The 15,010-nt window shown below is 37.2% G+C and overlaps 1 protein-coding gene across 1 annotated transcript; it reads right to left on the bottom strand.

Annotated features, from left to right (window-relative positions):
• Positions 1–14,093: 14,093 nt before the first annotated feature.
• LOC145067664 (uncharacterized) lies at positions 14,094–14,591 on the bottom strand. The gene has a single exon (XM_079014750.1). The coding sequence runs from the start codon at positions 14,589–14,591 to the stop codon at positions 14,094–14,096; it is 498 nt and encodes a 165-aa protein (XP_078870876.1).
• Between the last annotated feature and the right edge of the window lie 419 nt (positions 14,592–15,010).

The raw sequence follows: 15,010 nt of genomic DNA on the forward strand, positions 1-15,010 counted from the left end.
GATATTCTTTACCGCAGTCCAGTGTTCCTTGCCAGGGTTCCCCTGATACCTGCTAACCATGCTTAAAGCAAAGGCTACATCAGGTCGAGTACACGTCATAGCATACATGATCGATCCTACAGCTGAAGCATAAGGTAGTCTACTCATTTCTGCTATCTCAGCCTCAGTACTAGGGCTTTGTGTCTTACTCAATCTGGCATTACTCTGAATGGGTAACTCACCTTTCTTGGAGTTATGTATGTTGAATCTTTTCAGCACCTTATCCAAGTAGGTACTCTGACTAAGTCCAATTAGTCTTTTACTCCTGTCTCTCAAAATCCTTATCCCTAGGATATAGGCAGCTTCACCAAGGTCCTTCATAGCGAAACACTTCCCAAGCCAGGACTTTACTTCCTGCAAGGTTGGGATGTTATTTCCTATGAGTAGTACGTCATCCACATACAGTACCAAAAAACTGACTATACTCCCACTAGCCTTGATATAGACACAAGATTCATCTTCACTCCTTGAAAAGCCAAATTCCTTGACCTTCTCATCAAAGCAAAGATTCCATCTGCGAGGTGCCTGTTTCAATCCATAAATGGATTTCTCGAGTTTACACACTCTATTGGGGTACTCTGTACTGACAAAACCCTCTGGCTGAACCATGTAAACATCCTCAGCCAACTTTCCATTAAGGAAAGCAGTTTTGACATCCATTTGCCATATTTCATATTCATGAAATGCAGCAATGGCTAACAGGACCCTAATAGACTTTATCTTGGCCACTGGTGAAAAGGTTTCATCATAATCAACTCCCAGAGTTTGAGAATAACCTTTTGCAACCAGTCGTGCCTTATAAGTGTGTACATTACCATCCATGTCAGTCTTCTTCTTGAAGATCCATTTGCACCCCACTGTCTTACGACCTGGTACATTTTCAACCAAGTTCCAAACTTGATTGTCATACATGGATTGTATCTCGCTATCCATTGCCTCTTTCCATTTGGCAGCCTTAGGGCCTGCCATGGCTTCCGTGTAGCTGTTAGGTTCATCCAGACCTACTAGTGTCTCATCACTAATAAGTGTCTCACCTTCCGCAGTAATATGGAAACCATAGTAATGCTCAGGTGCATTCCTAACTCTCGTGGAACGCCTCAGAGGTACAGGCTCATCAACTGGCTCAACAGGAGTTTCCTCCTCAAGTTGAGGGCTAGTGTTTGAAGTTCCTTCACCGCTTGACTCTTGAATTTCTTCAAGATCAATTTGCCTCCCACTGTCTCCTTGGCTTATAAATTCTCTCTCTCGAAAGACTCCTCTTCTTGCTACAAAGACCACATTGTCACTAGGTCTATAGAAGAGGTAACCAAAGGATTGCTGTGGGTAGCCGATGAAAATACACCTCTCGCTTCGAGGTTCGAGCTTATCATGAGTCTCACGTCTCACGAAAGCCTCACAACCCCAAATCTTGATGTGGTCTAGTTTAGGTACTTTACCAGTCCACATCTCGTGAGGAGTTTTGGCAACTATCGTTGTAGGGACTAGATTAAGAATATGGGCGGCAGTCTCTAAGGCATACCCCCAGAATGAGATTGGTAGCGTAGCTCGACTCATCATGGAACGAACCATATCCAACAAGGTTCGATTACGCCTCTCAGCTACACCATTCAACTGTGGTGTCCTGGGAGGTGTCAATTGTGAGATAATCCCACATTCCCTAAGATAGTCGAGGAACTCTGAACTAAGATACTCACCTCCTCGATCGGATCGAAGCATCTTAATGTTCCTGCCCAATGGATTCTCGAATTCCTGTTTAAATTCCTTAAACCTCTCGAAAGTCTCTGACTTATGCTTGATTAAGTAGACATATCCATATCTACTGTAATCATCAATAAAAGTCAAATAATAACGATTAGCATCCCTTGTGGCATGTTTGAATGGTCCACACACATCCGTGTGTATAAGGTCCAACAAACCTTCACCCCTCTCACACGAGCCTGTGAAGGGTGACTTTGTCATTTTTCCAAGTAAGCATGATTCGCAACTATCATCTGACTTTAGGTCAAACGACTCCAAGACTCCATCCTTTTGGAGTTGGCCTATGCGTTTCTTGCTTATATGTCCAAGACGACAATGCCATAACGATGCTTTATCCAAGTTATTATTATTAGTAGAATCAATACACAAAACATTATTTCCTGAATTATCTACAACAGATACAGCTTCATACACACCATCACAGGGTAATGCTCTAAAATAAAAAACATTATTAAAGAAAGCATCAATAGAACCAACTTCATTATTAAATGAAAATGTAAACCCTTATTTGTACAAAGCATGAAAGGAAATAATATTTCTTGCCATTCCTGGCGAATAACAACATTTATTCAAATCTAAACTAAACCCACTACTTAGCGATAAAGTATAAACTCCAATCTTGGTGACAGGTGAAGCTTTCCTATTCCCCATGATCAAGTTTATCCTTCCTTGCTCCACATTCTCACTTCTTCTTAGTCCCTGCAAGTCACAACAAATATGAACACCACAACCGGTATCAAGGACCCAAGATTTAGAATGGGGTGAGTTATTAGATAAGATAGTGTAAATACCTGCGTGGTTGGGTTTAACTTTCCCATCCTTCACATCCTGTTGGTATTTTGGGCAGTTCCGCTTCCAATGAGACTTTTCATGGCAATAGAAGCATTCAGCCTCTTTTGGGTCAGAAGAAGGAGTGATGAAACCTTTCTTGGTTCCACTTGAAGAAGAGCCATCAAGGGTCCGAACCTTGGTACCCTTCGAAGAGCTCTTTCTCTTCCTCCCTCGTCTTTTCCCGATTGCCAAAACCGGAGTTGAGTTTGGAGTGGGAGTGATAGCAACCGACTTCCCCTTAAGACATGTTTCTGCGGTCTTGAGAAGTCCCTGAAGTTTGCTGAGTGTGACCTCTTCCTTATTCATGTGATATGTCATGCGGAATTGATCATAGCACGATGGTAAGGAGTGCAAAATGATATCTATTGCAAGCTCCTCAGGGAAGTTCACATTAAGCTTCAGCAACCGATCCACATACCTTTGCATTTTCTGCATGTGGCTCGTGACGGATTCCCCGTCCTTCATCATGGCTGTTATCATGGAGCAGATGATCTCATACCTCTCTTGTCGTGCACTCTGATGGTATCTTTCCATCAAATCTTGGTGCATTTCATAAGGGTAGAAATCCTCATAAGACTTTTGGAGTTCAGCTGTCGTTGTGGCTAACATGATGCAAGCCACCTTGGTAGCATCTCTTTCATGAGTATGAAAGTCAGCGATCTCCTGGGGAGTTGCAGTGGTCTCATCAATTTCCTTAAGCTCCTTGTCAAGGACATATTCTTTGTCCTCGTAGCGGGTAATCATCCTGATGTTTCTGATCCACTCATTGAAGTTGGATCCATCAAAGGTAACTTTCCCACACAAGCTCATAAGAGTAAAGGAGCTATTAGGATTAGAGCCAGAAGCAGCATTGTTTGAAGACATCTGAAAAGAAGAGAACAAGATTAGTTTAGATATAAGAGAGTCCTTAATAAAACACCCAAATGTAATATTAAGGCTAGGATCCAATCACAATATAATATAACTTAGAAGAGGTATGCCGTAATCTAAGCTATACCATATTTGAAAGGTAGGTGAATGATGATTCACCAATTTCCACCACGAAAACCAAAACATTTAAGTATTAGGTTTTTGATTGGTTCTTAGAAATTCCTAGATTCTTTGAGATTCAATGAACTTTTCAAAGGCATGTTTCAATCTCGAGTGTGCCCTCCAAGTTTTGTGACTGGGATGCCGAGGATCACAAAACGAGGTGTGAAGTAACCATGCAAATCACTTGGTACCCTTTAAAGTTTATCACTCAATCGATGTGCCTGTAAACCACACACGCTCCATCGATACTATAATAAACCCTAAGTCACCCTTTACCTACCTTGTTAAGTCCAAGTTAGTGTGCCGGTTAACCACACACGCTCCACCAACGACTCAATCAAAGTGTAAAGTGTAATTTCATGGATTAGCACCTTATTCACATTTTTCCTAAAGTAACTAAGATTGGGAATTTACTAAAACATTTAGTTACTTTATAATATTCATCATACTTTGAATGAGAATTTATAAGTCCTTGTCTTACCCGTTCGGCTAACGACCCTCCACCAGTCAAGCAAGCGGTGGGTGAGAATAGACACCCATTAAGTCACCATTTTATAGGCAACAACCTTATACCCACCTTATAGACCGGCTTCGTGAATGAGGCGTACTAGTGGTAAGACGACTTTGTTCTTATACATATATATATATATATATATATATATATATATATATATATATATAATTATTAAATCATCATAATATAAGTATAAGGGTTGAAATTTAACTTTTAAAATTCTAGGGGTTGGAACTAAAGTTTAACTTAACTTTACTTGTTCCAAAACTTGAGGGAAAGTTTTGTAAACTTTCAAAACTTTTCATTTCTTGTAACTTATGAGTTTAATAGAGTAATAAAATGAGGACTTTTCATTTTTCTAACTCTTGTGTTCTTTTAATGGTTTTTTTTTAATCCAAGAGACTTTTGGTTTTCCATAACTTGAGGACAAGTTATGGACTCCATTAAAACACATTATGATCAAGAATTAAACTACCACATAGGTTACAAATAATTCCTATGATCATCTAAACTTCATAAGAACAAGAACATGAATATGAACACTTTCAAGAATCAAAATCACATTAAACTTTGGAATTTTGATAACTAGTTGTTGTAAATGAATTAGCAAAAACATTACACCAGCTAAAAAAAGTTTTCAAGTACCAAAACAGTTTAGGGTAATGTTTCCAATCCATTTCCAGCAACTAAAGTCGAAAATCTGCACTCTGTCGACCCTACTCGCCGAGTGCATGAACCTACTCGCCGAGTAGGTTGAAGATACACATGAACTCGCCGAGTCCATTCGCCAGACAGCAAGTTTTCGACTTTTTTTCAACTTTTAATTACAAGTATCAAACAAACAGTCCTAGGCTCTGATACCATGGATGGGTTTTGAGCATTCTAACACTTCCTAAGTGTACATGCAACCCTAATAAACCTTGGATCTATGTTTGTCTAAGATACATGCAAATAGTTATTTTTCCAAGGCTTATATCCTAACTAGCATGGCATGGGGAACTTGAATCAAATAAAGCTAGTAGAAACACTTACCTTGTAGTTGTAGTTGATTCCTTGGAGTTTTAGAGCCTAGCACCAATAATGTGGATGCCTCAAATGAAAGTCACAAATCACCACAAACTTGGAACTTTGAGAGAATAGTCACACTTCTCTTGAAATCGGCCCTCACCTCAACATGTGTCAACTAGTCACTTTTCAAGAACCAAAGCCTCCTTTATATAGTGTGGTGGATTAGGTTAAACCCTAAAACCCATGTCTCTTCATTTCCATGAGATCCATGGGTTAAAGCTCCATGGAGTATCCATGGACTTTTCCATCCAAGCCTAGCCCATTCCAAATGAGCATTAGCCCACACAATATAAATATAGAAGCCCATATTTAATTAGTAATATCTTTGATCACTAAATTAATCCTAGATTTATTATAGATCACTACTAATTAAATAATATGATCTTATATTAGTACATTAGAACTTATAATATATTAATAAATCATAACTTGTACTATTCTCAAATATTATCCATAAACTGTTCGGGTGAAGTGCAACCCAAATGGACCATGCCGGGTCGGGTCAAGTACATACCAAATATAGTTATGAACTTAGACACTATATCCAACAAACCATACATAACACATGACTCGATAGACGGTCGAATACTTGATTCTATCCTAAGCCCACCACCTATCAAGAAATATGAAATAAGGCTAAATCAAACATTATCAGGCTATAAAATCTTAGTTATGTATGGCTATGATGCATACACCAAGAAATTGCAACAATAATGTTAGTTCCATATAGCTTAAAAAGAAATTCTCCTAGGCTATCATGCGTCAAACATCAAACAATTCCATCATGCAACTCCTGAAGATCCTTAGCCTACACAATGGCATGCATTTCCATCAATACATAAAATATATATGGGTATCTTGGGGAATCACTTTCCTTGGCTTTGGCTGATTGTACACATCGCATACCTTATATCCATTCATTAGGTTTAGATTTTGAAAATATTTTACAGATCCTTAGTTTGATTCTAAAATCATATAAGTGTTCATCTAATTCTCTCAAATTGGGGCTCTGATACCATCTTGTAATATCCCAAAAATCACGATAAAAATATTCATTTTTCATTTAGATAAAACCATTGTATGATCAAGCATTCGCCTTTCCTTAATCATCTTAAGTACCTACAACAAGAAAACCAAAACTAAAAGCACAAGCTTAGTGAGTTCCCAAAATACCCAATATATCATAAATACAATTACAGTACATATCATAAATAAACTGTAAGCCCAAGCTAAGGCCACACCGTGGGCAATGGGTTCCTAACAACATACGGGGTTAAACCTTTTTCTTTGATTTTAACGGCTATAAAACTAAGATTCGGTCCATTCTATTAACTAACTAGATAAAGTTTCAAACTCTATCCCTTTAGACTCTCCAATAGATAAAGATATCACTCCAAGGTCCAAAAAGGTTCTAAAGACAACTTGGTTTAAATCAATAAGCACTTCATCTTGAAGACTACTAGTCCAACACTCCCAGAAAGGCTTCTATCCTCATAAATAACATAAAAATACATGCTTTTCAGACATGCATGACACCAAAACTCATTTATAATCCACATCCAAATCACCAAATACTCCAAATGGACTGTAGATTCATAAAGTTGCAAACTTTATGAGATCTTACCACTCTAACAAAAAAGAACATGAAAATTTTGGGACAAAACTCAAGATCTAGCAACAATTCATGATAAAAAAATCGAGTCTTGGACGCTTACAAAGGTCCAGAAGAGTGCTATAACAGAGGATAAGGACTTGCTTGCTAAATCTTAGCGCACTTCTTCTTCTTTCTTCCTTCGATAGCTTCAAAGAACACCAAAAGGTATTGAATAAAGGAGGAAGCATATTAGGATTTGTCAGATCTTAAGCAGGTTGATGGACCCTAAGGGTGAGAAAACCCTATCATCCTCATTCCTTTAAACAGGGAGAAAATATGGAGAAAAGAGTTCGCCATTTGCCGGCTGCTAGGTTGTGGCCATATACTGCCACACCATGGTGCCTTAAATGAACCGCACGATCTTATCTGGATTTTCCATGTTGTGGTACCTTCACCATGCCATAACAAACCTTAAAATGCCAAAAATTGAAATTTTAAGGTACATTGTGATCTAGGTCTAACAGATAATTAGAGGGTGAGATGTTGTAGGGTAGACTAAGTAACAAGTTGTGAGCTGATAGGTTGAGAGTTGGTGGGTTGAGGTTGTAGGGTAGAAAAAATGAAGTGGAATGTAAACTTGTTGGAGTAGAAGTTGGAGATAGAGGTATAGTGGATGATGGCTGATGCTAAGAATGAAGATTCTCATCATGTTGAAGCATACAAGGAGTGATATGAGATGTACGTGAGGAAGATGAGGATTCCATTAAGGTGGGGTTAGAAAATGAGAATATGTCTTCATTGAATAAAACATGATATATATATATATATATATATATATATATATATATATATATAGAGAGAGAGAGAGAGAGAGAGAGACAGAGACAGAGAAAGAGAGAGAGAGAGAGAGAGCTAGGTTCAAATGTTTCACACATCTATTGTGTGCTAGAATGCACCAATAGGAATTTAGTATTAATTATATGTATATTAAATGTTATCCATACTTATAACTCATTTTTATGGAAACCAATTAAATTAGTGATTAATGTCAACAATAATATTCTTTCAGAATGAATTCATATCTAAAAGAATGAGAGTGTATTCTAGCAGAATTAGAGTGTATTATAGTAAAATACACTCTCTTTCTTCATATTCCATTCAACTTTATTGTATTTTAAGTGAGTGAGTCCTGAAACAAAATACGAAATCATATATAAAAACCTAGATGCGAATTCATTCTGAAAGAATGTTATTGCTGACATTAATAACGGATTTAATTAGTTTCCATAAAAAGAGAATTATAATTATGGATATCGTTTGATATACATATAATTATGGAAATCATTTAATATCTATATTAATTTAATTAAATAATTATTTAATTTACTAAATTCCTATTGGTGCATTCTAGCACACAATAAATGTAAGAAACAAAATAACCTAGCCCTATATATATATATATATATATATATATGCGATTTTTGGGTTGATAGAAACACAAATAACCTTTGTGAGCTACACTATATGCATGTTACAGATCGAAAATCAAGTTTGTGGTTATTTTAAGGCCATAAGAAAGGATAACAAAGGCAGCCAAACATATTGTGAAAGTTATTATCTATAATTTTATTGTAAGGTTTCTTATATGGAGAGTCATTGTAAAGCACATGGGTGATGAAGCGGTTGTCTAGGTATGTTGCACTTTTGAATGCATGTTCCTAAAACTATTGTGGAAATGAGGACCGAGCTAAGAGTGTTAACCCTTTTTCAACAATAATACGATTTCAACATTCAACAACTCCATTTGGTTCTTGTGTATAGGGTCAAGCGACACGATGAACAATGCGATGGGTTTGAAGATAAGTTGACACATTTTGAAATTCACCACCCTAATCAGTTTGTACACTTTCATGTTACATAGGAATTGGGTTTTTATCATTATACAAAATTATTGGAACATGGAGAATACTTCTGATTTGTTAGACAAGAAATAAATCCATGCACATTTTATGCAATCATTAATCAATAGGAGAACATATTTGACTCCATTTAAAGAAAAAAAATAGAGGAAGGACACTAAACATTTTAATACACCAATTCAAACGGTTTAGATACAACTCATGAAAGGCAGGTAGATGCCAACAATGTCTTTTACTCCTATAACATGAATCGCAAATAGATGAGATTTTTTTTGATGAAATGGTAGATTAAAAAAGAAATTAAACGTCTTAAAACATATTCATTCGGATGAACAAGTTGTTTATTCCATCAGTGAAGAGAGGTCCAAATGTCAGTGAAAGCCACATGAGAATGTTTGGAACGATTGAATAGGTGGCTATGGAGCAGCCAATGTAGCCCTTCATTGATGTTCCCCCTAAATATTGTTTGACCCTGCAGGTTCTTAACATTTGAATGGTTAGACTAAACTTTCATATATACATCATTGTTTGTAATTAATTTAGAGACACAAAGAAGATTTTTAGTTAATTTGGGTACAATAAGCACATTGTTCAACTTTAAATTAGGCAGAAAAGACAAACCAACATGAGAAATAGAAAACCGGTTACCATTTCCCACTTGAAGTTTGTCATCACCCTTATATTCTTCTGCAATGTAGAGTTTCTATAATGCAAGTGACACATGATCAAAGGCCCCCGTATCAAAGTACCAATATATCATAAATACTCTGTAAGTTTGAGTGTGCATGGTTCCTCCAACTATAATTTTAAGTCGTAGTATTATACTGTAAATCGTATCACGTTATATTTGTACCCTTTTCTTTAATTATTCATACACTAATCGTATTGTTCATATCATTTTGTGAGTTATTATAACCATACTAAGACTAGTAATCCTGATACAACGCTTTACGAATGTTATAACTGTAACGAGATTTGTCACTCACAGGCAAACCAACCTAACTGTAGCGAACAGTATGAGTGCAGGATTGTCAATCCTGTATAGATCTATACACATTTTTCTCGCTCTTTGTCGGGAGATTCTGGTTATAATTATCAGGTCTTTAATAGTATTGCTTAAATAATTAAGCGAGTGAACATTGTCTCACAAAAACTATATTGACGATTACGTGTGTAATAATGATGAAAAGTCATTCTAAAATAAATGAACTGATAGTATGATCCTTTTCTCGTATACTTGAATTTAAACTATTTGTACGAGAGTATACTGTTACACTTTGTATAAGTGACTAGTGAAAAGAGTATGGAAGTTCCATAAAGTATACCTATTATAATTTATATGTATGTTCTGTTTGATATAAATTTTTCATGAATGTACACCTTTGCTCGGCATGTTACAAAGGGTAATGAATCCAATTGAAGTAACTTATATATATATATATATATATATATATATATATATATATATATATATATATATAACATATATAATTAAAATTGAAATGACATTCAGACAAATAACTGAACCGTAAACCCATATCCAAACAAGGAAAAGGAAGTAAAGCAAATAGTTAGTCCTAAGCCCTTTAAATCTTATGTGTGTATGTATATATATATATATATATATATATATATATATATATATGATTTTGGTAAAATATAAGTTAAAAAGAGTTTATAAAACATTTAAAGGTATTTTAAAGGGTTTCAGTAATTTAAAGATGTTTCAGAAATATATAGAAATCATTTATTTGTAAACACAATATTCTTGTGTTAGATTTGTATCCCCCTATTAAAACAATGAAATATAGTAAAAACGCAAGGGTATTCTTAGAATTGTGTGTGGGTATTCTTCATGAAAACTAGTGTATTTTGGTGTTTTCGGCCCAATATAAGGAGATTGGAAGGTGTTCATGGATGATATCAAGAACAAAAGATGATACTTGAAAGATTCTAAGATGAATCAAGGGATTTTTGCATGGAATTCATGAGAAGTGAGTGATTTCTCATGTTCTTGAGAGGAGAGAGGAGTTTTCGGTTGATGTTCTTGAGAGAAAAGATGAAGTTTTCGGTTGAAAGGTGGAAGAATGAGGAAAGTTTTCGGGCAATATATATATATATATATATATATATATATATATATATATATATATATATATATGTGTGTGTGTGTGTGGGGGGGGGGGGGGGGGGTTCGGCCAAGAACACAAACTGAGGAAAAGTGGTTCTCGGTTGGGAAGTCTACCCGAGAAGCCTCGTTTGTGGTAAGAAAGGATAAGGCTGTGAGATTTTCGACCATGAACACTATGTCAGCGTCGCATGTTTTCCGTCCAAAATTGGTTTCCGGTGCGAAGGGGTTTGCGGTCCGAGGAGATGGACAGTCCGAGGGTTTTCGGTTTAGGCGAGAATCCTTGGTTTCTTGGGTGATTTTCCTTCTAAACTTTACACACTTTAACACAATGCTTATGCGTATGCAATTTGTTTTATTTTACTTTACTAAATTAACAAAACTATAAATTTTACCTTTATTTGATATGTTCGACTTTTGTTGACTTTTACAAGATAGAAAATAACGGGTTGTCATATTATCCCCCCCGTTAAAGGGAATTTCGTCCCAAAATTAAGACTATAGAGATATCCTAGGACTAGGGAAATAGATGTGGATACTTTTGTTTCATTTGATTCTCCCGCTCCCAAGTGAATTCAAGTCCTCACTTTGCATTCCAGCGAACCTTCACTATCGGGATAAGACTTTGATTAGTTCTTTTTTACTTCTCTATCTAGGATTTTATTGGTTCTTCTGTGAAGTTAAGGCACTCGTTTATCTCGATTTCATCGAGTGGGATAACAAGAGTATCATCGGATAAGCACTTCTTTAGGTTAGACACGTGAAAGGTAGGATGTATGTTACTTAGTTCTTGCGGTAGTTTTAGTTTGTAAGCTACTGGACCGATTCTAGCAAGAATTTCAAATGGTCTGATCTACCTTGGATTTAGTTTTCCATGCTTTCTAAAGCGTATCATGCCCTTACAGGGTGAGACCTTCAACATGACGCAGTCACCAACCAGGAATTCCAAGGGTTTTATCCCGTTGTATGTATAGCTTTTCTGTCTATCTTTAGAAGCTTTAAGTCGTTCTCAAATTTGTACTATCTTCTCAGTAGTTTCTTGAATGATCTCCAGACCAGTGAGAGTGTTTTCAGGAATTTGACCTCTAGCCAGTTGCGTGTCACCCACTTCAGCCCAACACAGAGGTGATCTGCACTTGCGACCATAGAGGGATTCGAATGGAGCAACCTTAATGCTAGTATGGTAACTATTATTGTATGAGAACTCGACTAGAGGTAAATGACTATCCCATGCTTTACCAAAGTCGATCACACATGCTCTCAACATGTGTTCCAATGTTTGAATCGTTCTGTCACTCTATACGTCAGTTTGAGGATGGTAGGTTGTACTCATGTCCAACCTAGTTCCCAAAGATTTATGTAGTGACTGCCAGAATCATGTGGTGAATCTACTATCTCAGTCAGAGATAATAGATATTGGTACACCATGCAGTCTAACTATCTCTCCGATGTATGTTCTAGTTAACTTCTCCATCTTGTCTGTTTCCTTTATAGCTAGGAAGTGCGCGGATTTTGTTAATCTGTCAACGATTACCCAAATGGTATCATGAACACCTGTTGTCTTGGGTAACTTAGTTATGAAATCAATTGTAATCCGTTCCTACTTCCATTCGGGGATTTCTGGTTGTTGTAGTAGACCCAAAGGCTTTTGATATTCTACGTTGCCTTTGGCACAAGTGAGACTTTCCCACATAGGTAGAAATCTCAGCTTTCATGTTAGGCCACCAATAAAGTTTCTTAAGGTCTAGATACATCTTGTCTGAACCTGGGTGAACGAAGTATCGTGTCTTGTGTGCTTCTATTATGACAACCTCTCTGTAACCACCGAACTTTGGTGTCCAGATCCGGTTCATGAGATATCGGGCTCCATCACCTTTGATTTCTAAGTTCTTTGTCCATTCCTCTTAAAGTCTCACCTGTCACATTCTCGGGATTCAAGACCTCAAGTTGAGCCTCTTTGATGTGGACATGTGTGAATGGATAGCCATGGTCACTGAATTTACTTGATATCCCAAGTATTCTTTTCTGATAAGGGCATCAGCTACTACATTAGCTTTATCGGGATGATAACGAATTTTGCATTTGTAAGCGTTTAGTAGCTCCATCCAATGTCGTTGTCTAGTGTTCAGTTCTTTCTAGTCGAAGATATGCTGAATACTTTTATGGTCCGTGAATATTGTGCATTTCGTGCCATACAAGTAATGTCTCCAGATCTTCAGAGCAAATATCACTGCTCCCAGTTCAAGGTTGTGTGTTGTATAGTTGACTTCATGTGTCTTAAGCTCTCTCAAGGCATATGATATGACCTTTCCTCGTTGCGTAAGAACACAACCTAGCCCTTGGTTAGATGCATCGCAGTATACTACGATGTCTTCTGTCGCTTTTGGTAGAGACAAAATAGGTGCGCTGCAAAGGGCTCACTTTAGCATTTGGAACGTTGTTTCTTATTTCTCTCCCCAGCTAAAAGTTACACCCTTTTGTGTCAGGGTGGTAAGTGGCTTAGTAACTCGGGAGAAATTATGAATGAATCTGCGATAGTAGCCAGCAAGGCCTAAGAATTGGTGGATTTATGTAGGCGTTTTAGGTACTGACCTGTTCTTGATTGCCTTTATTTTGGATGGGTCCACATGTATTCCCTCTTCACTGACCACGTGACCTAGGAAATCTACTTTCCTAATCCAAAATTCGCACTTTGAGAACTTCGCATATAGCTTCTCTACTCTCAATGTTTGCAAGACTTGTCGGAGATGTTGGCAATGCTCATCCTCACCTCGTGAGTAGATAAGGATATCATCTATGAAGACTATTACGAACTTGTCCAAGTATAGACAACACACCCTATTCATCATGTCCATGAACACTGTGGGCACATATGTTAATACGAACAACATCACAAACTCGTAGTGACAATAATGAGTTCGGAGGGCTGTTTTGGGAACATTTTCCTCTAAAAACTCGTAACCGGTGATACCTAGATCTTAAATCAATCTTTGAAAAGTAGCTTGCTCCTTAAAGTTGGTCTAATAAGTCGTTTATCTGCGGTAGAGGGTATCGGTTATTAATGGTATGTTTGTATAGCTAGCGATAGTCTATGCACATACGGAAAGATCCATCCTTTTTCTTCACGAATAAGACCAGTGCTCCCTAGGGTGAGAAGCTTGGTCTAATGAAACCTTTACTAAGAAGTTCATTTAGTAGGCTGGATAGTTCCTATATTTCTGCCGGTGCAAGACGATAAGGTGATTTGGTTATGGGGTTAGCTCCAGGGATTAAGTCGATTCTGAATACGACTTGTCTTTTAGGTGGGACTCCTGGAAGATCATCGGGGAAAATGTCAGAGAAATTACAGACGTCGGGAATTCTCTCCAAGTCCTTCACTTCTTGTTTCTTGTCTACCAAATGAGCTAGAAAAGCACAGTACTCCTTGTAAAGGTAATTTTGTGCCTTGATATAGGAAATGATTTGTAGGTTTGCATCTGATTTCTCGCCGTAAATGATAAGGGTTTCGTTACTTGGCAGGTTAAGGCGAATGACTTTCTCGTAACATAGGATGTCGGTATGATTAGGAATTAACCAATCTATCCCAATAATGATGTCGAAACTTTTTATGGAGACCGAGATAAGGTCGATTGGGAAGGAAAAGTTATTTAGGGTAAGGGTACATCCTATGTATATATTTTTAGTTCTCTCGGTTTTCCTGTTGGCCATTTCTACAGCGAAGGTATCTTTTAGTGGTTGGGAATTTTGTTTTAGTAGGTATTTGAATTTATGGCTCATGAATCTTTTCTCTGCACCACTATAAAATAGAATTCATGCATATGAATTGTTGAGAGGAAACGTACCCATAACCACAATAGGGTCTACAACGGCTTCCTCATGACCAATAGCCAGAATTCTTCCTACACCACCGACATTCCTCACCTTCGGACAATCCCTTTTTAAGCGTCCAGTTTCACCGCACTCATAACATGCCCGACTTACTCTAATGCCAGGAAATTGAGTGATTGGTTGAGAAGGTGACCTATAGAAACGGGCAGTATCCCCCTTTCTGTTGCAGTTCTTATCGTGCATTTCATGGAAATTTTCTATGTTATGGAAATTACACTTGTTGCACTTCGACAGATTCC

Source organism: Lactuca serriola, chromosome 8 (genome assembly GCF_051521515.1).
Source record: "Lactuca serriola cultivar US96UC23 chromosome 8, Lser_US96UC23_V15, whole genome shotgun sequence".
Taxonomy (NCBI): Eukaryota; Viridiplantae; Streptophyta; class Magnoliopsida; order Asterales; family Asteraceae; genus Lactuca; species Lactuca serriola.